Raw genomic sequence first — 23,745 nt, 5'->3', positions numbered from 1 at the left:
CAGTCCTTTACCTTGCTGGTGGGTGTGGTAATGGTGCGCTTCTTCCCCGACACCCTGCTCTTGCGGATGCGTCTGAAGCTCTGTCGTAAGGACTTTTTCAAGGACTTGACTCTGGAAAGGGGGCCCTCCATTGCCAAGGAGTCATTAGGGTGCAGGGTGCACCTAGTAGAACATAAAGAGCAGTATGGTGATGCTTTTTGAATCGCAATATTGTACATTTGTCAGCTTGCCCTCGCCTGTTTTTTTAACTGGCACTGGCCAAAAGAAATGCAATTAATGTTGTTAGGTTGTATTAACTTCATTCACTGTCATTGACTATTGCCTCATGTGTGTTATTGTACTGAGCTGTGTGTGCACCTAACCTGGCCAGCACTGCATTTCGTCTGTGGTAGTCAAACAGGCCGAATCCATGACTCGTCCCGAAGGAGATCAGGTTCCACTCTGCGTGCAGAGCCACCGCCGTTACAGAGGCCGGGGGCAGGCACTGCACCAGCACTAGCGGCTGAAAGCCTGGGGGGAAGGGGGCGGGTTTAAGACGCGGCTCCAGTCTGTCGTGGCCCTTCCAGGTGAAGCCCTCCCTGTCCTGTAGCAGATCAACCACAGACACGTCCACCAGGTGGTCAGAACGCTCGTCGCTCAAACCCAGAACGATCACCTGGAGAGATGGAGGTAGTGAAGAAACATTGTTTTCTTTATTCCCTAAGTACATGGGGTTTTTTGTACACAACAACATAAGAGACATCAGTTGCAGTTAGTTATTGGGTGGATGGCTGTGTTGTGTATTTTCTGTCATCACAACTGGGAACTGACCATTACAAAAACACACTTGTCTTGTATGACTCAGTTTTTCAAATAATTATCACATAAAAGAGCTCCTTTTCTCTATAAAGTGGAAGACTGAGTGCCCTGGAAATGCCTAACCACAAAATGAAATCTCATAACATCAAATCCCTCCTAATTTTAAATGGGCAGCAGTAAAGGAAGGTGGAGCTAGTTTTACAGCTTGTAAAAAGTATTAATAATAGTTAGTTTATTATCAGTTCTGTCAGAGCTGGACATTTATTTATCTCTGTGGAGTGCTCAAAGACCCCGAATATTCATTTAGCAGGAAGTAGCTATGTGATTTTCTAAATGTGCTGTAGTCCATGAAAAAATTATATTTTATTTAGTATGAATATTCATGATAGTCATCCATATTCATGGTCTCCAAAGGATGGATGTTTTCAGAGGCCCCAACTTTTCCCTCTAGCACCACTATCAGGACAAAACTTCCACTTATAAACAGAAATATCAGAATCTGAAGGCGAGATTGTCATGAAATGCACATGCTCCACTGGGTATGAAAACTTTCAATTTGTACACTTTGAGCTTTCTTTTAGCATCACCCACAGTCAAAATATCATGTTTTGCACACAAGATATCTCTTAATCTAAAGGGCTGAATGCCAGGAAATTTGCTCCCAAAAGTATGAGCCCTGGTAATGTTGACCCTACGATTGTTCTATTGTGTCACATTTTCACATTTTTCTTTCTTTTGGGGCTTTTTCCCTTTTATTGGATAGGGCAGCTGAAGATAGACAGGATGGGATGCAGCAAAGGGCCACAGGTCGGACTCGAACCAGCTCTACCAGGAGAGCTATCAGGGCGCCCCTATTGTCACCACAACTACTGCTAAATTAACAAAACTGTCAGTATGCTGATTTGTACTCGTTTAGTCCAACACTTTCTTTTATTGTGGGGATCATAAGCACTTAAATACAGTTAGTAGGGACTTTAGGTCTTGTTGGAAATAACAAACCTCCACCATCACAGCTGAGCTGCTATGAAGTGTGAGAGTGCTTGTGTGATTGCAGCTGCAACTCTCTGTCTGCCAAGTTAATCAGCCAGCCTCACCTCATCCAGAGAAAATGCAACACGAGGCTATTTAGTTAACATTAGCAAATTAACTGCTGGCAAGCAAATAATACAGTAAATTACACACGTACACAGGCATGCTGCGAATATGATTGGTCTATTATTAGCTGGCAAAGTGTGCATTGTATTAACATGCATTATTTAGGTGTGTGGCTACTGCATGTACGAGATATCTCACCAGCTTAATGTGAAATTTTACAGTACTCATCTCACAAAATTGATTATATAATCACCATAATGTCTCAAATTACATTTTAATTCTATTTAAACATGTGTAATTTATTAAAATGCTTTTAAGCATTTTCAGGTTTTAAATCACATACAACAGTCTTCAGAATAACACTCAATGTATTGTGTCTTCTAGAAATAACCCAAGATAGTGTGTGACAGAGCTCCTTGCATATGTGTGTTACTGTATGCACGTATTTACCTGTCCAGCAGTTCCAGCCACCACCAGCTTGTTGCTGTATTTACACAGACTGATCTTCTGGATGCCCAGCCTCGGGTCATCACTGTACGGGTCAAAACAGCCCACCTACACACAAACACACACACACACACACACACGTAAGCTGATACTGACAGACTAAATGCAAAGACAACACTCTACACAGGTAAGATTTTATTAACATGGGTCCTCATTACTCGTACTTTCTTCTCATGTTTTGTCACATAAATCTAAATCTCTGATCTGAACCGACTAAACTAATTCAGTTCAGGCAGACCCAATGTCAAAATGCCCTCCTGAGGCTCTCCTTCTTCCTCTAACGGCAGCCCCTCTCTTCTTATTCACTACCAAATGCCAGGACAATCCCCCCCCTTTCCCCACTCAGCAAAACATGTGCATTAATCTGTCTCTCACACACAGTAGGAATTCCAATAGAAATCCCTCTCACATGGGAGTTGTGTCTTGGCAAAACAAGGAGTAGGAGAAGTTGGTCACTCTCTCACACACACACACGCACACACGCACAGAAAGAGTGGGCTGATGTGTCTGGTTTTCATTACAGAGAGAGAGAAAAAAAGAAAGGCTCTTCATCCCATATGAGGGCCACATTCCTGAACATGCAGCTCTGTTACCACAGGAGACATGAGGAAAGGTGGGGGGAGTGAATAGGAAGAAAAGAAGAGAGTAAAAGGAGAAAATAGGCTAATTTAGTCTATTTTTCTCCGTTAAATGTATCACTCAAGATTAGCTTCTACTCTCATTTCCATTATTGATCCCAGCTTATCTTGGTCATCCGCCCAAACACTGAAAAACATTTCCAACTGTAGAACCAGCTGATTTAAATATTCATCGAGTGTTTTGCTTCATGACTCATCTCCATTTCCTGTCCTGTCAGATTCCCTCAATGTGAAATTTTGCCTCCCGATGCTGAATCAGTTCATTTAAATGTAATTCTGTGCAGAAAACAGGCCGTTAAAACAGAATCAGACTGCGGTTCCTACAGAGTTGAGTTTTATTAACAGGAACAATGGGGTGGGTCTGTCTGAAAACCAAACACATGAAAACAACAGATGAGAAAATTAGGCCACAGATGTAGTCGTACAGGACTGACTGTGAACACAGATTGTTTTTATTCCCACAGCTTGTGAAATAAGATCCTGTGCCTGATGTCTAGAGGAAAGACTCTTAAGATTACTTCATTTGACCTTTTGTTTCTCCTTAGTTCTCACCTTCCTGAAAGGAGGCCATTCCTCCTCCTGCTGCATGTCGGGGTCGTCGCTAGGGTCCTGGGGATCGTCACTAGGGTCACAGTCAGTGTGGAAGACATTGGCCGTGCTGAGTTTGTACAGCGGAGTAAGAGCAACACCTGATGCATCCCAGAAACGCACAGTGCCGTCTTCATGTCTGTAAACACACAAGATTTTAAGACATAATTCTACAAAGATACAATCATGGTTTAATTAAATGGGCTGTAAAAGCATTGTGCAGGTCTGTGTGTGCACATAGGTTGCCAGTTTGGTGGTTTTGAATTATACTGCATTACACTAGACTGAAAGATGTTTCCAATATACTCTCCAACTAGAAATGTTGTTGAATTAGAATGAACTATCTGACAATTATTATTATTTACATTAATAACAAGACTAAGATCTGTGAGGCTGTACTCGGGCACAGTGGTGCTTTCAGCTAAATGCTAACATCCCAAAATGTGCTAATTATCACTCTAAGCAAAGTACAGCTGAGGATGACAGAAATATAATAGTTTTGCAGGTATTTGGTAAATCAAAGATACATTTTAACTTTATGGCGCTTGAATTCCAGAGCTATTACAATCATCCTCTGGGGAATGTCTGCACCAAAATGTCATGGTAATCCCTCCATTTAGTTTCTTATTGTGCTCTGTGCTAATGCTAGCTCTGCCAAACATCTGTAGTTGGCATTCATAGACTGCCAACTGTCACAGGATTTCCTTTTTGCCATGGCAATGCTGACACATTTTTGGTTTCAGGTTTGAGGACAAGTTGTAAGTAGTTCCAGTTCCTTGCAGGATATCCATGTGGTTCACATCGGAAACAAAAACTCTCCATTCGGCTTTCAGCCGTTTTACTTACTAGAAAGAAACAGACCTGTGCCAGGTTTGTGTCATGAAAGAAAACTGAAAACTGGATGCACCTGCAGTGTGGATGCAGTGTGAATGTTAGTGTGTGTGTGTGTGTGTGTGTGTGTTTTTGTAGGTGCGGATACCCTGTCAACAGCAGCTCCTGCTGTTTGGGTTGAGGTGCCAGGTTCTTCCCTCCACATATCGGCCAACTCTGCAAAAACAGACAAAGATTGGAGAAAAGTTAGAAATCATATTATACTGAAAAGCTGTAAGAGAAACGAATTCCTCTTTCTGTTTTACAATAACCTCATGTACTGGCCCTGACACACAGCTGTGTACACAGAAACACACAAAACTCACAGTGCTTTTTTTTTGTGTCTCTGGTTTGGCTTCGCACAGATAGACAGAGATGATTTACGAGTGTACCAGCTGTGTGTGTGTGTGTGTGTCTGTGTGTGTGTGTGTGTTAGTCTAATCTGCCATTGATCAAACAGCTGATCTGTGTTAAAAAGCCATTGCAAAGCCTACACCTGCTCTTAAAGTTAACACAGTACCAGCGGGCTGTGATGGTCACACTCCCATTGGTTACATCATAGCTGTACTCGCATTCGCAGCATGAGTAATAACATCAAGTTAAGTGCAATATCCTTTGCTTGGATCAATTTGAACACAATGGTTTCACTTTGCTTATTAGCCATTTATGCTGCTCTCCATTCACGACCAGAGGCAGTAGCTGAGTTTTGATATGATACCTAACAGGCATTTGGTAGAAATCCAAATAAAATCCTGTAACTTGAATCTGTGAGGATGCAGGTTTGTATTTACAAAGTATATACACTGCTTAATGTTGATATAGTGTTACATTTGAACAGCGTGGCAATTGGCCATACTCTGTTCTCAGGTTAAGCTGCTTACATGCATCTTGGATTTCCTGTAATTGAATATCCTCGCTGCCATGAATAAACCAATTTACAGAATAATCCTGTCGCTCATAGTGTCCTGTCAGCAGTCCATCAATAACATGGTGTCAAATGTTGCAGAAATCAATTCAAATATATAATACATGGAAAAGAAATAAAGTTCCTGCAACAAATCTTTGCAGTGTTTTGATGATGCCAAGAGAAACAGCCTTTTTTTTTTTTTATTGTGCCAAGAATTTAATTGTGTGCAGATGACAAAGCTGTAGTGTGTGGTTTGAAATTATGGGAGAGCCCTTATGTGTATATTCTTTGTGTTACTATGTTTATTGTTTTGTCATTTAAATAGTTTAATGTATTATCCTTACTACTATTTATGTATTTATTTTTTGTAATGTCTGGAAATTGCTCTGTTTTTGTGTCCGAAAACCCCCCTTGAAAACAAGACATCTCAAGGGATTTATCCTCAAATTAAATTTTAAATTAGAATTAGAAATGGAGAGAAATGTATAAATGACACAGCATGCAAATCAATGCAAATAATCGCAAATTCTTTCCTTTTTCTCCAATATGGGAGTTTAACTAACCTATATCTACAAAATGAGCTTTGTTTTCTGGCCAATGTAGCTGAAAAAAAAAACTAAAGCCACATAATAAGGAATTTCAAGCTGTGCTTTACAGATAGCAGCGTGCTTCTTACCCCGTGCACGTGTTGTCGGCCCTGCTGTGCTCTGCCGGCGTTAACCAGCCTCTCCCAGAGTTTGGGAGGGACGCTGGAGATGTGGAAGGAGCAGGTGATGGCTGAGGAGTGGAGAGGAGCCAGGTAAGGAGTGGGCAGAGTTGGCCACCCCGGGGTCTGGAGGTCGATCACAACCAGCTCCTCTTCCAGTAACACTACCAAGGCTGATGGGTCATCGTACTCTGTGAATGGCAGAGAACAGACAACATTTGGACTATATTACACTTTTCATAACAACATGATAGTAAACATAAAACACAGCTGAAAGGGAAAGTAAATTCTTGAATCAAAGAGGAAGAAAACACAGATCCACAGATACAGATCATTAACATTGGCCTTACCATTCTCTTGCTCTATGCTGTGGACAGTGAAGAAGTCGATGACTCGGGATGTGAAGTCAAGAGTGACGTGGTCTTTGTCTTGTTGGATGGTCAGACAGTGGCGGTCACCGTAGCTGGCTCTGGGCATCCCACCGCTGTATAACAACACTGGGGAACTGAAGTGAGGCACACAGAAAAGTATTGTTGATTTCTATTTCATCTGTCATCTATAAATAATCAGGCATCATTATTTAAAATAAATAAATAAATGAAAATGTTTAGTACTGCCATGAGCTGTAAATGTAAATGAGCTGTTGATTATAAGCCAATTTCTCTCTTCCTTTTTTATCACTTTTTATTCGTATATTGTTTATTGTAAACTGTGGCAAATCTTGAGGTCCCCTTGGGGCAGGAGACAACACCAATAGGAATCAAATGCACACAGAAAAGGGCAAAAAAATGAGTCACACACTCACCCTGTCTGTGTTGTCCTCCACAGGATCTTGTTGATGGCCTTGCAGGGAAATGGACCTGAGAGAGCGGGGTAAGTCAAAAAAGAGAGAAAGTTAAGAACTGAGAGAGAAAAAGTATTTAAAGTTTTAACTGTTCCACAAATATTCTGGATCATCGTCATCGTCACGCTAATTCTGACCATAATAAGGATTCACTATGAGTCACAATATGTCAGCAGTCATGGTTCATTAAGCCATTGTCAGTCACTGGGCGCTGGTCTTTGTGGACAAGACCACCACTTCCACCAGACCCTGGATGACAGTGTGCTTAAACATGTCTCAAACAGACATTAGCTGGGAAGCATAAAAGAGTTGTTTGTGCGTGTGTGTGCGCATGTGTGTGTGTGGGTGTGTCTGTCTGTTATATATGCATTTCTCACCATATGGAATGGTTGACGACACTGGCTGGTGATTGTAGGTGTTGCCGTTAGTAACAGCCCAAACGGAGTAACCTCCATCGTTATGGGAACTGACAAACAAGTTTCCAGAGCGTTCCCATACCAGGCTCTCCAGCTGCTGCAGGGGGTTCACACACACACACACACGCACACACGCACACACGCACGCACGCACACACACACGCACGCACACACACGCACACACACACACACAGATTAACACACCGTAAAACAATTTTTTTTATTGTACCATCATGAAAGATTCAGCATGGAACATAATCAGTAAAAATGTTTGGCCAACGAGCACTAAACTCTGCTCTGTAAACCAGGTACCTGCTTGCCCAGGAAGAGCTGCTCGGCATGACGGGCGCTCAGATCCCATAGAACCACCAGGCCCCGGCTGTAGCCGATCAGAATCTTCCCAGACTGCTGAGGATGTTCCTGAAGAGATTCCACCGGCCCCAAAGATTTCCCACATCTGTAATCATCTGGCAGGCTGGGAAAACAAAACATTACCCATTATCCCACATCTGTGGCTTGTTTGTAACCAGGCATGCTATGAATTACACATCTCTATAGGTCAAAATGAGGTGAAATAAGTGTCTATAAAGGAGTGTGCCATGTTGACGGGGGATAAAATAATGAATACTGAAAGATTAAAGGTGGACCTGTTAGTCAAAGCAACAGTTTGGGCCTGACAACATTTACATCCAATGCCAAAGACCATCTTCACCATGTGAGGACAAAGGTAATAGGTGTAGGGTTGCGAAGGGAAACTTTTGGAAAGTTAAGCTGGGGAATTTTGGAAACATTCCAATTTGGAAACTTTAATGGGAATTAATGGAAATTATGGGAATTACTGGGAAATTATGGGAATTAATGGGAATTTAGGAGAATTAACTGGAAAAGTTGGGTAATTCATACAATATTGAAATGTATTTTCTTTGTTGTTGTTGATGATGATGATTGATGTTGGTCGTTTTAATGTCGATTTCAAATGCTCCTACACACTCGTTTACATAGTCCGGTCACCAATTTATGCATTGCACGGTGTTGCTGTGCGTGCAATACAATATAAAGTTTTGTTTTCGAGCTGGTTTGCTAAATAGGCTAATGTAGCAATAGCAAAACAATAACACTAGCCTGCCACTGCCCCTGGTGGCTCGAGAAAAACGCCACAGCACTTGTTGAAATTGAAATAGGCGAAGATGGCAAAATATTATTGAAACTTAAGACTTGCAATAACGGAATTACTTGAAATGTTAGTGTTTCTGTAGAAAAACATTATTATTTCACATTGAGCTTGTTTAGATGAGCCACAAACAATAACAACACAGCTGCTGCACCGGTGGCGTCCATGTTCTTTCTGACTCGTAATGCCCAAAGACAAATGTAACGCTATACGTGGTACAAGCCAGGGAATTACGTCACGTTCTCGCGGCAGAGCAACTCGGGCGGGGGATTTACGAGACAAATGGATAGCACCATAAGTAGTAGCCGAAACCATTGACCTTTAGCTTAACATGCTGCCTTTGATTTACTTTGGCTATGGTTATACAATACAATTAATCCAAATAGGTTAATAGCAATGGGTTATGTATTAACCCCCCCACCCCCCCACCCATAAAAAGAAAAAACTCCCATATTTTAAAAAATAAATGTTGGCAAGTATATAGTAGCCTATGCTGATTACTGCGTGTGTGCATGTCAATAAGGGAGGAGTTGCATTAAATCAGGTTGTTTTAAGCAAGATTATCCTGCAAGATGTTTCTTTTCAACTACATGTAAGTTCCCTGTTATAGACCAACAGTATTATAACAACCAATATTAAAAATATCCAGTTTATTACCATTAATTCCCGTTTATTCCCATTAATTCCCATATATTCCTGTTAATTCCCATGGAAAGTTTCCAACTTTGAAAATTCTCGGAATTTTGCAACCCTAAATAGGTGGACCTTTAAGCTTGGACAATTTTGTTATGTGTACTGTGTTTGTAATTAGCTATATTTGTGTAAATGATAGAAGGAGAGGAGGATAAATCTGTGCTTTTTGATAATCCAGTTGGTAAGTAGAACATGGAGTATGGACAGCAGAGAGACTCTAAAGCCATCTTGTTCTTCTGCACCAAAAACAACCCAAAGCAAAACTCCAAAAGTGTTAAAAATATATAAAAACATAATCAGCACCAAGCTCAAACCATCTGTATAACTCTAATACCACCACAGGCTGCTCTTCCAACAACAACAACAACAACAACAACAACAACAACAACAACAACAACAACAACAGCAGCAGCAGCAGCAGCAGTGACATTAACATCAAGCTTGAGCTGAGCTGCTGGAGCATGTGAACTAGACATTCCTCTGGGGCAGCAGAGGAATGTAGAGTCGGGACACACCCTCAAGATGTCAGAGGATTCCCTCAGCGAAAAGACAGTGAAAAGAGGGGGAGAAGACAGAAGAAGAAAGGAGAGGAAACAGCAGAGAGAGAGAGAGAGAGAGAGAGAGAGAGAGAGAGAGAGAGAGAGAGAGAGAGAGAGAGAGAGAGAGAGAGAGAGAGAGAGAGAGAGAAAGAAAGAAAGAAAGAAAGAAAGAAAGAAAGAAAGAGAAAATGAAAAGAAACAAACAGAGGGAAGGAGAAGAGGGCAATGCAGCTTTCTGGGCTCTCTGCTGCAGACTAGGCAGCGACAGATCATTGCAAAAAGAGATGGTTAGCCTCTGTGACTGACAAACACACACGCACAGACACACACACCCCCTTCTGACTACTGTGGTAGTGTTCAGTGAGGAAGATCCTCTCCGGAAGCACCGAGGCAGAAACATTCCCGACAAAGCATTCCATTGTCTCCGTCTCTCCGTTCACAAGTATTTTTAGGGAATCCAGCATCCTGCTACAGAGTCCCGGTGATGAGCCTGTGTGTGTGTGTGTGTGTGTGTGTGTGTGTGTGTGTGTGTGTGTGTGTGTGTGTGTGGAGATTCAGCTGAAACACTTCCCCAACCGGAACACTGTGTTTTGGCAATCTGTACAAAGCCTCACTGTCTAAAACCTTCCCTCCTTTGCACACACACGCACGCACACGCACGCACGCACACGCACGCACACACACGCACACACACGCACAAGCCTTATCAGGGCCCTCGTTAGGCCTCAGTTCTGCCCACTTCCCTAAACAAGCCTGGTTAATGAGGGGTTTGGTCAACCAGTCAGACAGTCACACAGAGGAATGAGAAAGAAACACACAGAAGCTCTGCGATACTCTGCCAGTGTATCGACACAGCAATGCAGCGACGAAGGCTGCAGCATGAAAAATAAAGAAAGTACATTCTGTGAAATGTAAAATAACATTACAGAGTTTGTACATATTTGTAGCAGTGTGAGGTAGCAGGATTATTTCCCATTAGGTTTCCTTCTCATGTTAAAATACACAAAACTGCAGTTTGTCCTGAAGGTCTGGTGCCTGTGCTCCACTCACACTGTGTTTTGCTCCAGTTCACTGCACTCTCGTACATGGCTGCACACTACACTGCATGAATGTTGAGGGGCTGGACAAAATAACAGAAACACCACACAACACAATAGCCCTGCAGTGATACAATTACACTTCTTTCACCCGGTGTTGGTATTGGCCTGTTTGTGACCACAGTCCCTCTTTGTTTGGGCAGTTTTCCACTGTTTTGGCATATTATGAATTATGAGCCATTCCCCTTTGCCACATTATGTAAGTTTGCAGTGTTTACAACTGATGCATCAGCAATTCGCACAGCTACTAAATACTTCAGTTCACAATAGCAGCCAACTGACTGAAATCTAGTTGACTACCAAAGAGCTTTTTGAAGGTTTAAAACCCCTGAAAACTTTGTTTCAAACCTAAAGTTTGTCTTTATTACGTTTAATGCTCATGTCTATATAAGTAATAATCAATGTTAATGATTAATTATTATTTATTTAGACAAATCTCAGTTAATCTGCTTCTTCAGGACTGTGTGGGTGTGGACTGATCAGATTTGATTGACAGTGGCCTGGCAACAGAAGCAAGCAGCCTGCAACAATTAAATCAAATGTTGCTAAATCCTGATTGGCACACAGATGTATGTGACATCACCTTTGGTCAACTGAGTCTCCCTTTATTCAAACTAGTGAGAAGAGCACCAATAAAATCACAAATACAGAAATGTATCATGCGTCACTTTAGCAGAAAATGTTGAGTTCATATAGAACTCAAACATTACTTATAGTAAGAAGCTGATTCAGAAAAAGGTTTTCAGGTTTGCTGCTTATTAAGCTCAACTTTAATGATATTGACAGCATACTGTAGGTATTTTATTGTACTGCACTGTTTTTTATCTCATCCTCGCCTCAAAACATCTGATCAAATTCACACACAAGATTTCCTGTACATATCCAATGCAACCATGTCCCAAAACAAATGCCTCTACATCTCAGTTCTGTTCCAATTCTAACACCATTACCTTCCTCTGATTCAGTGCTCCTCATTCAAACCACATCCAGAAACTTATTATTCAGTACAACCTGACAAACTGCAAAGAGAATTTTTTTTTTTCAGTGTTTCTCCAAACAGCGTTCAGCAGATCTGACTGTTCTCATGGTCCCTGAACCACACAACCCTGACCTGCCTGCTGCTGCTAGGGTCAATAGGGATATTTGTTTCTGTGCGTGTGTGTCCGACCTGCTCAGCTGGAGCTGTGAGCTGAGGAAACTGGAGTGTTTAGTGTTTAAAAGAAGACATACTGTGAGAGGGATGGAGAGGAGGGGATGAAGACTGAGTCGAGAAGAGAATTTCAGGCAATAAAAAGGGAGAAACTGCGTAGGATTAACATGGGATGCACTTCACAATGATCAACCCTTACTTGGCTCTATATTCCATTTCATTTTACTTTTTATTCACTGATCTTCATTCACGTGACAGTCTCACCTCTGCGTGACCTGATCCTGGAGCAGCGTCTGGCTGTCCTTCAGTGAGAGGCGAGGCAACTCCAGAAAGTACACGCCCCCTCCTTCTGTTCCAATGCAGAGCAGGTCACATGACCTCAGCAAGAGGAGGACGGTCACCCGAGTGGCACTGAGAAGAAGAGGAGGAGGTAGTGTTAAAATGAGTAGAGTGAAGATTTATTTAAATTAAAAACAAGACGTGACACATTTGCTTCTGGTGACAAATTCAGACATTTTGTCATAATCGCAAGGTTCTCTAATAACCAGCCAGTTTAAGAAAAGAATAATAATAAAAATAATAATAACAATAAAAATTTGGTTGAAAAAAGGAATGATCTAAAGCTGTATGAACAGGCTCTATTGTACCTGCAGCTCTCAATGCCAGGTCTTCCTGGAAGGCTGTAGCTGCCCACTTCCTGTAGACAGATCACGCCCTCTCTCTTAACCCCGCCCACATCTCTAGGGGTCCCGGCCACCAGCTCCCACAGGTGAATCGTGTTGTCATCCAGTAGTGAGAGCAGGCGGCCCTGTTACAGAGCAAAGTAAAAGTCACACATTACTATGGCCACCACTCTCATCTTTTCTCTTCTCGTCACACAGGGGTCTTTGCAGTCAGAAAACAAGCAGCATGGAGCTTACCTGTCCAGGCAGGAAGTGGATTTGTGTGACAGCAGTGGTGTCTTTGTGTAGTCCTGTGAACTCCACACCAGGGGCCCCGTAGCTGCAAGGGTTCCGTCAAGGAAATTCACAACAGAGAAAACTTTTACGCTGTACAGTGGCAAGACTAACGGAGCTATACATTAGCTTAGAGGTCTCCAGAGCCAGCACATGCAGCAAATCCACAACTCAGCTGTGTGCGCTCGCCGTGTGTTTTGGCAATAATTTAATGGATCTAGCCAATTTCAGGCGGGACAAGGACAGTTATCTCAGTAATACAAAGTGTGGGAGTCTTTTTATATGTAGTATAACAGTACATGCAGTGACAAGACTGTGTATATACAGAACCCATTAGAGACACTAATGGGTTGCTTATAACTCTGCAGTATTCGCATAACCGGTTATAATATTCTTCGACTCAGTACATCAGTACTAATAATGTGCTGTGGAATATGACTGTCTCTAATAAGAAACGATATCAAGAAATGTGAATACGAGAAGATGGAGGCATTTATTGCTCATTTCACACAAAATGTAGTGCATTACGCCACCATGAACAATATTTATACATCAATAGTACACACTGTACATGTGTACACCGTGTTTCCCCACCTCCTCTTACTGGATAAAATCCAACAGAGACACATTGTATTACACCACTTCTTCTTGAAATATCATTTTTACTGTCCCTATTCAGTCTACCTCCTTGGAAGCTTTGCACTAACACTGTCAGGATTACCAGTCAGACTGTCATCATGGTTTAAAAATATGCACTGCTTGTATGTTATGACAGTTTGGTCAAGTAAACAGCAGATGTGTCAAAACTTTAACATGAAACAAGAAAATGTCACACACACACACACACACACACACACACACACACACACACACACACACACACACACACACACACACACACACACACACACACACACACACACACACACACACACACACACACACACACACACACACACACACGACTGGGAGGACTATGAACTGTTAAACTGGTAATTCTGAACTGTAAACCAGAAGAAACGCACTAGTTAGGTCTAATAGTAGGGGAGAAATTAGAACACTATAACAAAGCTCACAGCAATTACCAACACCAGATGACGCAGATCCTCCAAACCACCACTCTGTGTGTGTGTGTGTGTGTGTGTGTGTGTGTGTGTGTGTGTGTGTGTGTGTGTGTGTGTGTGTGTGTGTGTGTGTGTGTGTGTAAAATCAACGGCAATCTTCACAGAGTACTCTCTTTGTTAGTCCAGTAAATGAAGCTGAGCTGACAAAATAAAAGCTGCAATCAAGAACTGTGACGCCGTGGACACGACTAGGCTAAATTGGTCTAAACTGCAAATTAGCACACACGCTAGAAGCCAGCTACACACAGACAGACACACACACACACACACACACACACACACACACACACACACACACACACACACTTGTGAGCAATACCGACACACTTAAGTACACTGCTTACATAAGCCTTTAGGAATGTGGATTAAAAATGCAGAAAAATAAGAGGAAATCTGGGGAGTTATCATGTTTGTATTTGACTGTGCAGAAAGCAGATTTTCTATACTCCTACCACCATTGTTTTATATTATTATGAATCCACTTTTTACTGTGAGAAGATAAATATTATAACTCAATACTTTCAATGTCCTCCTCTTTTCATTCCTGTTCATATCTACTCGACTGACGCAGGTCTTTTCTGTCCTGTTCCCTGCAGTCCCAGGAAGAATTGTATACAAATCCACTTATCTTAATTTCTGCTTTCCTCCTTGCTTTCCCTTTATCCGTCCACACTCAATCCTTGTGTGACACTCAAGAAATCAGTGATGTGTGATGCATTCTACACTTTATTTAAAATGTCTTTCCACTACTTTCTAACAGCTTTGTGGTTAGAGGAAAGGTAACTACAATTCCTTTCCCCATCTCTGCCTGAATCCACTTGTTTTCCCCATTGGGGCGTCCAGTAGAGTTTTAATACCAACATTCCTCAGCTGTCTCCTTTCTCTTCTCCTTCAGGTCTTGGTAACCCTTCTTCCTCCAACTCCTGTTCAGAAACGTACCTGCCCTCCTCTTTATTCTCCTAACTTAAATCCCTCTTTCTTGTTCCCCTCCCTTTCCTAATTCCCCGGAGGCCCAGCTGAGAGTTATACTAGCATTCCTTCAGTGTTGTCACTTCCTGTCCCTGGTTTTATTCACTGCAATAACACATGGCTTAGACAGCTGGAGGTGGAGGTGTGAGGGGAACATTCACTCATGTGTCATGAACCACAAGTCCACACAAAGAGAGAGAGAGAGAGAGAGAGAGACCAACACAGTGAGAGACAAATTAAATAAAGCACAATTAATGCACCCTTTAAAAGACCAGTGTGCAGGATTTCGTGGTGTAGTTGCTGATTACAACCACCCTGCCTCACCTTCCCGTTCCAAGTATGTAGAAGAAACTTCGGTGACCATGAGACCCACACAAAATGCAGAAGGCCCTATCGAAAGCCAGTGTTAAGTTTGTCTGTTCTGGGCTACAGTATAAACCTGGCTCCCTCTGTAGATATAATCGGCTCTTTCTAAGGTTATAAAAACACAACAAATCTTATTTTCAGGTGATTTACACTAATGAAAACATACCAATGAATACTATATTCCATTTCTGCCAAAAGATCCTCCTAAATGTTACACAGTGGACCTTTAAAGAAATAGTTCAACATATTAGGAAATACGGTTATTCTTTTGCTTGCAGAGGGTAATATGTTTTAGCTTAGCATAGCATAAAGACTGGAAAAAGGAAAACAGCTATCCTGGTTCCAAAAGGTTTCAAAATCTGCTTAACAGTACCTTTAAAGCTCACCAATTAGCACGTTATGTATCATTGGTTTTTGTATGAATTAAACAAAAGAGTAAAAATGAAAGGTTGCGGCATTACATGGAGTTATATGCTGGACTTTTTCATTGCCAGGCACAGTAACTTCCTGACAGCGTCAACTGGCCTAGAAACAGTCTGGCACTCAACCCCCCATAAGACATAATACGGTTTGCAGTCTTTATGCTAGGCTAAGCTAACAGTCTCCTAGCTGTGGCTTCATATTTAATGGAGAGAAACAAGAGAGGTATTCATCTTCTCATCTAACTCTTCAAGAAAGTGAATAAGCACATTTCCCAAAATGTCTATTGCTTTAATGTTACCAAAGAACGAATGTTAAAGCAAAAATTAAACCGCAACTGCAAAATGTGTCAAACAGCTGTGGAACAAGGAGATTGGGTGCGTAAAGTAAGGTTGGCAAACTGAGGAGAAATAACTCCTTTAGAAACTTCTAAAAAAATCAATATCGCTTATAGGAAACAATTGTACTGTTGGGCTCCAAAGTTAGAAATGAGAAAACTGACATCTGAAATCAGAGTTCCACAGCTGTGTTAAAAACATCAGAGGGACTGAAGACAGATGGACAGCAGTGGTTTGTGTGTGTATCCCAGGTATGCAAAAATGACCACAGCTCATTTATCACAAATCTATACAGCACCTCCCACAAATTTAAGCTGGCTTTGCAAGATAAAACTGCATAGAAAGCTGTCAGCGCATGGATAAAAAAAATAAGACCACTAATGACTATTTAAGACCGTGTCAGAGCCCTGACACTTGGCTGGTCTGTAGCACCTCTGACAGGAACCAGGCCACTAACATCTCCAATTTCAAACTTTGTCATTCCACACAACCCCAAATAAATATGTCCAACAGCTGTAAACCAGGGTAAAGCTTTTAAGAGCCATTAGGAGAGAGGACAAACACAGTGAGTGTGATCAAGACAACTAAAAAAAACAACAAAAAAAACTCAACTGTGGCATGTGATTCACACACATACACGCTTCGTGGTCGTGGTGATGTCAGAGGACAGCTGGTGGAGGGATTCCCGGCAATGATGTCATCGCCTCCTCACTAGGGACAGCTGTAGATGAAGTCCCTCTTGCTGTAACCTCATTATAATTGTGTGTGTATGTCTGTGTGTGTCTTCTCTGAATTAAGCACCTTCCCCCCACATGGGATCTGCTCATTGGTCAATAGTTTTGGGCACACTAGGGAGATAATAAATGTGTCACCCTGCCGCCCACCCTGTGCAACAGTCAGGCTGTGAAACACGGATACATAAACCTCACAGTGTGTATTAACAAGTAAAATTGGCTTGAGTAAACAAACACATGCAGTCACAGTCTTGTAGGTATATTGTAGGCACGTTGTTGCCATATTACCACGTTCGCCATCTTAATGTAGCATGTTAGCATTTGCTATTTAGTGAGTACAAAGTACAACTAAGGCAGAAGGAAATGTTAGCTTTGTAGGTTTGATCATAAAGCAAAATTAAAAAAATAATAATAATAATACTATTTGACAAATTAAAAGTTTGACTGGTGATCCACTGATTTCCCTCCATTGAAGTTATTACAGTTCATCCCGAGGGAGACATGAATGTATGTATTAAATTTTGCCACAATCCATCCAATAGTTGTTGAGACATTTCAGTCTGGATCAAAGTGGTGGACAGGCCGACTGACATCCGCTAGCGTGATGAAAAACTCTTATACCTATTACAGTTCTGATAGACATCAAGGACTGGTGAATCTGCCAATTCCGAACATGCCACATAAAGATATGCCTAAATTTAAGATATGTGGATTAAAAAAAAAAAAAAAATGAAATGAGAGATGAAAGGAACTGCTGCAAATTCTTAGGATGCCCCGCCAGGAACATCAGAGGCAGACACAGACACACACAGACAGACACATACAGACAGACACACACAAGGCTGTAACACCAAAGGATAAAAGTAGTCAGGTCAATACACTGCAAAGAGCTGGAAACACTGACTCCAAGCAGTAATTCAAAGGCCTCCTCAATCCAATTTTCAAATGAAAATTGAAAGCATTAATAAAATGAACCACAGAAACTCATAAAAGCAGTGAGAGAAACTGCAAGGACACATTTACACAAAGTGTATAAATGGTATTATGATAGTATTAAAATAAATGTTCCTGATGTTCCTTAACAAGTTACATAAAAAAGGCTCAGGAAGAAGAACTCAACATGGCAGACTTAAAACTCTGAGCAACCTGTTGAATGACACCCGATGCTGATCAGTGCAAAGAAACCATTCATCACCCTTCATGTTCTGAGTGGATCGTGCAAAGATTTGCTGCATTGCTCACCAGAGAACCCTGAAATGCACACAATGGAGGCCTACAGTAACTCATAATCACTGAATCACTGTGTCTTCCTCACACACACACATACACACACAGTGCAATTGCCTGGTGATGCAGAGAGAGAGCGTTAGCAGGGATAAAGCGATTTCACGGTCTGAATACAGACAAACAGAAGGCATTGTCCTCCAAGCGGAGGCACCGACAACAGCCCGCACACCCTCTAACGCACGCACACACACACAAATGTGACAGAAGATAGGAATGGACAGGAAGGACGGCTCTCTAGACCTGGGGACGCACGTACCAGTTGACCACACACAGAAAGTGGAAAAAGAAAGAAAACCTTACAAGCAAAACTTCAGACAACAAATTGGTTTTTAGTTCTAAACTTCTGAGGCATCATCTGCAAGCATTTTCTCCAACTCCCTTTCTTCCCTACACGTAGTAATACACACACACACACACACACACACACACAATCACAAACTCCTCAGACGTCTGGCAAAAGGCAGTCTACAAGAAGACAAGCCAAACAACTCCACCCACCCACTAGAGAAACAATCCCGTCTCATTTGCATCCTCTCCCTCAGCTAGTACCTCTCCACCTCCCTCACTCCCCTCTCTGTCCCACTCGCTTGGTACACACACTCCCTCTGACCCAGCAGCAATCATCCTTTGAGATATACTTGACTGTCAAATCAGCAACAAAACACTACAAACTAGTACAAAGTTGATAGAACATTCACAGTCCGTAGTGGATGAATATTTTTCCTCTTGCGCCACCATGATGTTCACATTTGGGAATTTAAGTGAAATATCTCTTACTATTGGATGTTCATTTTGGCAATATCATTACATTTTTAAAAAGATACAGCTTGCAAGTACCAAGACAGCACTACCATTACTACTCTTTTCTTCTTTATATTCTGTCACTTTTCACACTCACCCATCCCTACAGGGATTGTTTGTTTTAAAACAAACTTTGATTGGTCTGTGAATGTTTTCTTTTTCCTTCCTCAACTCTGTTCCTCTGAGTGAGACCACACACCCTTTATCGCTACTGACAGGCCCCTCCAACTTGTTGCCGACTGGATGAGCAACGTGTGTGAGTGTGTGAGTGTGTGAGTGTGTCCATTAGTCTGTAATTGTGTACGGGTGTGGGGGCTCAGGAGGACCGGCACGGACCAAAGACAGGCAAAGAGGAGGGTGAGGAGGTTGAGTGAGACAGAGAGAACAGAAGGGGGGGGGTTAAAGGGTCCTGCCATTCTTCAGGAATATCAATGAGTAACAAGTCATAGTCAGTGGACTGAGGGACAAAAACAGACAGAGAGACGATGTTAGAAGACACATGATAAAAAGAAGTGAGAAAAAGACGAGAAGGCTAAAGATAGTGTGCAGTGAGAGGAAAAGGTGCTATATGAGAGAAAGTGAAGACAGAGTAGGCAGTGTGTGGGTGAGAAGAAGGAGGTGATGGGTGGGAGGAATGTTAAAAGGTCAATCAGAGTCGGCATCTTTAACTCAATTTATCGAATACCAACGACAAAAAGGGAACACAACATAACATGTTGTAGTATTTTCTCTAAATTAGTCTCCAACACAAACCACAGTCTGTGCAGCTAACCATGAAAAGAAATTAATCTGACTTGGTACAAATCAAAAGCTGGCAATAAAAAAAAAGGGGCAGGAAAATGTGTAGCTGTGTGACAATGAAAGGAAATTGTGTGGCACAAACCAGCACATGGGGAATTTACTGTTTTCACCACAAACTACGAAGAATTTGTTGACTTTGAGGATGCATAAACAATTCAGGATTCCTTCACATTAAGTTAAAGCAGCTGTCAGGAGTCAGTTTATCAGGACACAATGTGCAGGAGAGAAATGAAAAGATGGATTTTAACATTATGTGACATTGCAAAAACGGATGATTCACTGCGTCGAAAGCGCAGATTTCCCGTATACTAAATCATGCTGCAACCCTGTGACATCAGCAAACAGTGCTGGTCAGCTCCTGCCAAAATATGAAGACATACCAGTAACAACTTAAGAGAATCAGATGAATCAGTGTGGTGTGTGTGTGTGACCAACAGGATGTCAAACAGACAGAGGGAGAGCTAACAACTGAAGCACAAACACACAGATCAAAGCTGTGCTGTGTGTGTGTGTGTGTGTGTGTGTGTGTGTGTGTGTGTGTGTGTGTGTGTGTGTGTGTGTGTGTGTGTGTGTGTGTGTGTGTGTGTGTAAATATTAGCTCGTCCTGCGGTTGTTTGATTGTCGATATTGAAGCTTCACGGCCACAAAGTTTCAGAGTGATTCAGCACGTACTGGATTGTCCAGATAAACTCGCAGCCCACAGTTTCATACTTAGTGTTGGGGTTACTAACAGGTACTGTAATACTGCACACTGTATTTTTTGAGCTTTTTGCCCATAAGTGATGCATTTCTACCAACAAACTCTGGTGTCTGACGTGCTAAGCTGCAGACTTTTAATACCCTCCAGTCTGCAAGCACTTCTCATCCCCGGCAACTGCGCTGGTTGTCTTGGAAACCAATTCAAAAGCTTCCTTTATTAAGACTAGACTCAGCAACAAAGCACTTACTCACCCAATATGCGCACACACGGGGAGAGGGTTAACCCAGGGCAGCCCAACATGCATTCTTCGACAGGAGACAGACTCCCAAAGAATCGGCCCACCACCCCCACACATGATCTCTCTCGACATACACACATACACAAAAAACTCCACACCACATTGTCCCCTTCCCTCTGCTGAGCCCCAGTCTGTGGTCGATTGCAGAAACTCTCAGGGCGTAATATGACTCTGCCTTTATAAACATGCGGAGAGCGAGGGAAGGAGAAAAAGGAAAGAACAAGTGAGAAACTCAAGCAAGAGGCTGAAAGAGAGCACATGTGAACAAGGAGAGGAGGAGAAATTGTGCCAGCACGGAGAACAGAAGTTCAAACAATAAAAGAAAATCAATTTTTTACTCAATCTCTGTAACTGAGTCAACAAACTTTATGTCTGCTCGACCAAACTTTTTCCCTCGGTTTTTTGTCTTTACTCTTGAACTGCTCAGGCGTCAGAATCAAACCACACATTTGGCACTGCAGGTTGGAAGTGTGTGTGTGTGTGTGTGTGTGTGTGTGTGTGTGTGTGTGTGTGTGTGTGTATATGACAGTACTAGCAGGTATGCTGGCAAGCTTGTCCGGGTCAAACCCAAGTCAGTGAGTCTGTGAGATTATCAGGGAATGTGGACACAAAAATGAAGGCTATCGTTCCAACTGAACCTGGTTTACAGAACAAAATTGAGGTAAAGTTTGTTATTGTCTATCGCTCACTGACATTGCAGCTGAAAAGATTAGTCAATAAATCAATTAGTAGATTAACAGAAAATTAATCTGAAAGTATTTTGATTAATCGTTTCAGTCATTTTACAGGAATCTTTCCAGCAAAAATACAAAAATAAAATATGTGGTTCCAGTTCATATGTGAAGATTTTCTGCTTGTTTTATATTATTGCAACCTGAATATGTTTGGATTTTTGACTGTTGGTCAGAGAAGACAAGCAGTTTGAAGATATAACCTTGGGCTCTGAGAAACTGCAATGGGCATTTTTTTAATTCTTGACATTTTATAGATTACCGTAATAATCGATTAAACAAAAAATGTAATGACAGACCAATCAATAATGATAATCAATCATTAGTTGAAAATCAGAGAGCACCCATATACTAAACTGAACAACACAAACCAGATGGAACGTTTGTGTTGTTTTAAAGATGGTTTACGCTCCAATTTTGCTTGCTGTGAAAAACAGCTAAAACATGATCTACTGTAGTTGTGCCTGACCTTGTTGGTCTCTGACCTCCTGAAAAACCAAGCCATGTCGACTCTACTTCCTCAGGTTGCCAGAGTTATGAGAAGTTCAACAAAAAATGATTTTACCTTTCAACTGAATGATTTTCTAGGCCTAAATCGATAAAAATGCTCCAGTACTTTTCAAGGAAATCATTTAATTAAAAGACCCCGGTCTGGAAACCACTTCTAATTCAATGAATGTGTGAAACATAATAATTTTTTTATACTCCTACAAAGCGACTCTTCAGTTAACTTTCCAGATATTCTCTGAGGGTATACATGCTGACTTTCCACAAAATTCCAACAGCAGCTGGGAGCTTGTTAAAAAGCAGGATGATTAGTCTGAGCTTCACAGTATCAGTCATTTTGTTAAAGTACGTATAGCCGTGTAGCAGAGTTATTTTGCCTCCCTCGTCCATCTCCTTTACACTCCCTTGTCTTCACTGCCTCTGTTTATCTCCATCTCTCCCCTCCTCCATTTCTCCCTCCATTCATCTCCCTCTGGGGTGCAAGTGCCTGGCACCACCAGTCTCTCTCTCTCCCTCTCTCCCTGTGTCTCTCCCTCAGAAAGCTGCATCTCAAAGAGTCGATTCTCCAGTCGAATGCATCTGCACACAACCACAGCCAGCCTGCCTTCGATAAATGTGCACACACACGCTGATTAAATAACCATAAACAGTCGCTATGAACCTACGTTCGCATTCAAACGTTGGCATGTTTGTGTTGATAAATCCTGTTACACGCTCTCTGCTGCAGCTCGTGAAACATGCGAGACAAACCCGAAACATGTGAGGCAAACACGCGAAACAAAACACCCTTAATGTACACTTTAAAATATCCAACCTCTTCATTTTCTAAAAGGATGATGGTGCTTGACTGGTAAACAAGACGAAAACAACCTACAACAACGAAGCAGCAGACTGATGTAATCCTGCTATTAACTACAGGACGGCCACAGTAATGACAGAGTTGGCGGGCGTAGAGGGATGAGCGAGATCAATAACATGTCACAGAGTTGTGTCATGTGGCCGCTGCATGAGCCGTCGAGCTGGAATCTTTGACACAACTGACGCTCTAAGCAAAATTATTTTTTTTCCGCAAAGCATCTCACGAGCCAAACCAATACTCCTTTCTAGTACAGCTTTACTCAATGTTCTAGCTTATTCTGTGTTGTTCAAACACACAGTCTTGCACTGCCGCTGGCAAAGGGGTTGGGGGTTAGATTCCCACTGACTGCAGGCTCAAAAATGCATTTATGGTATTCAGGGCCCTCCAAGATTAAAAGCCATCTGCCTAATAGCGTATGTAATGATGTTGTTGATGTTTTGTTTTTCAGTCTTGGTCTCAAGTTTCACAGCTCGGTATCGGTTATGATAATGTTTTACTCAGCAAGTTAATTGCAGTGATCTGGTAGTGGTGACAGCACTACAACAGAGAACAGTAGGGGTCGGATGACGCACGCAGGTGGTTAACAAACCCCCCACTTTGCCCAGATTATCTAGACCACTCGAGCAGAAATTACACTCAAGGTCAGTGCACCTGAAAAGACAATTACATAGAGAAACCGTGTGCTCACTACTTCAGTTAGTACCTTAAGCCAGACTGAAGCAAGTAATCAGCAGTTTTTGTAATAATGTTTATGTTTGCCTTTAATTTGTCTTTGAATTATAAGGTAGAATTGAGGGTTTGGTTGCCACCACTCATGCTGCTTCCTGTACCAGAC

General features: G+C 41.9%; 1 protein-coding gene across 3 annotated transcripts in view; it reads right to left on the bottom strand.

Annotated features, from left to right (window-relative positions):
- llgl1 (LLGL scribble cell polarity complex component 1) overlaps window positions 1-23,745 on the bottom strand; it is a 36,244-nt gene that overhangs the window by 8,081 nt on the left and 4,418 nt on the right. For all 3 annotated transcript variants that reach the window (XM_051387125.1, XM_051387123.1, XM_051387124.1), the window contains exons 3-15: window positions 12,940-13,021; window positions 12,667-12,827; window positions 12,284-12,430; window positions 7,682-7,844; window positions 7,331-7,466; window positions 6,915-6,969; window positions 6,460-6,614; window positions 6,080-6,300; window positions 4,606-4,673; window positions 3,591-3,765; window positions 2,344-2,448; window positions 363-655; window positions 12-162 (exon numbers count right to left, since the gene is read on the bottom strand). In XM_051387125.1, coding sequence (XP_051243085.1) covers window positions 12-162; window positions 363-655; window positions 2,344-2,448; window positions 3,591-3,765; window positions 4,606-4,673; window positions 6,080-6,300; window positions 6,460-6,614; window positions 6,915-6,969; window positions 7,331-7,466; window positions 7,682-7,844; window positions 12,284-12,430; window positions 12,667-12,827; window positions 12,940-13,021 — 1,912 coding nt within the window. The remainder of the gene's footprint in view (window positions 1-11; window positions 163-362; window positions 656-2,343; window positions 2,449-3,590; window positions 3,766-4,605; window positions 4,674-6,079; window positions 6,301-6,459; window positions 6,615-6,914; window positions 6,970-7,330; window positions 7,467-7,681; window positions 7,845-12,283; window positions 12,431-12,666; window positions 12,828-12,939; window positions 13,022-23,745) is intronic.

The sequence above is a fragment of the Dicentrarchus labrax genome, unplaced genomic scaffold (genome assembly GCF_905237075.1).
Source record: "Dicentrarchus labrax unplaced genomic scaffold, dlabrax2021, whole genome shotgun sequence".
Taxonomy (NCBI): Eukaryota; Metazoa; Chordata; class Actinopteri; family Moronidae; genus Dicentrarchus; species Dicentrarchus labrax.
The sequence above is the reverse complement of the archived record's forward strand: the minus strand, read 5'-3'. Positions and strand labels throughout refer to the sequence as shown.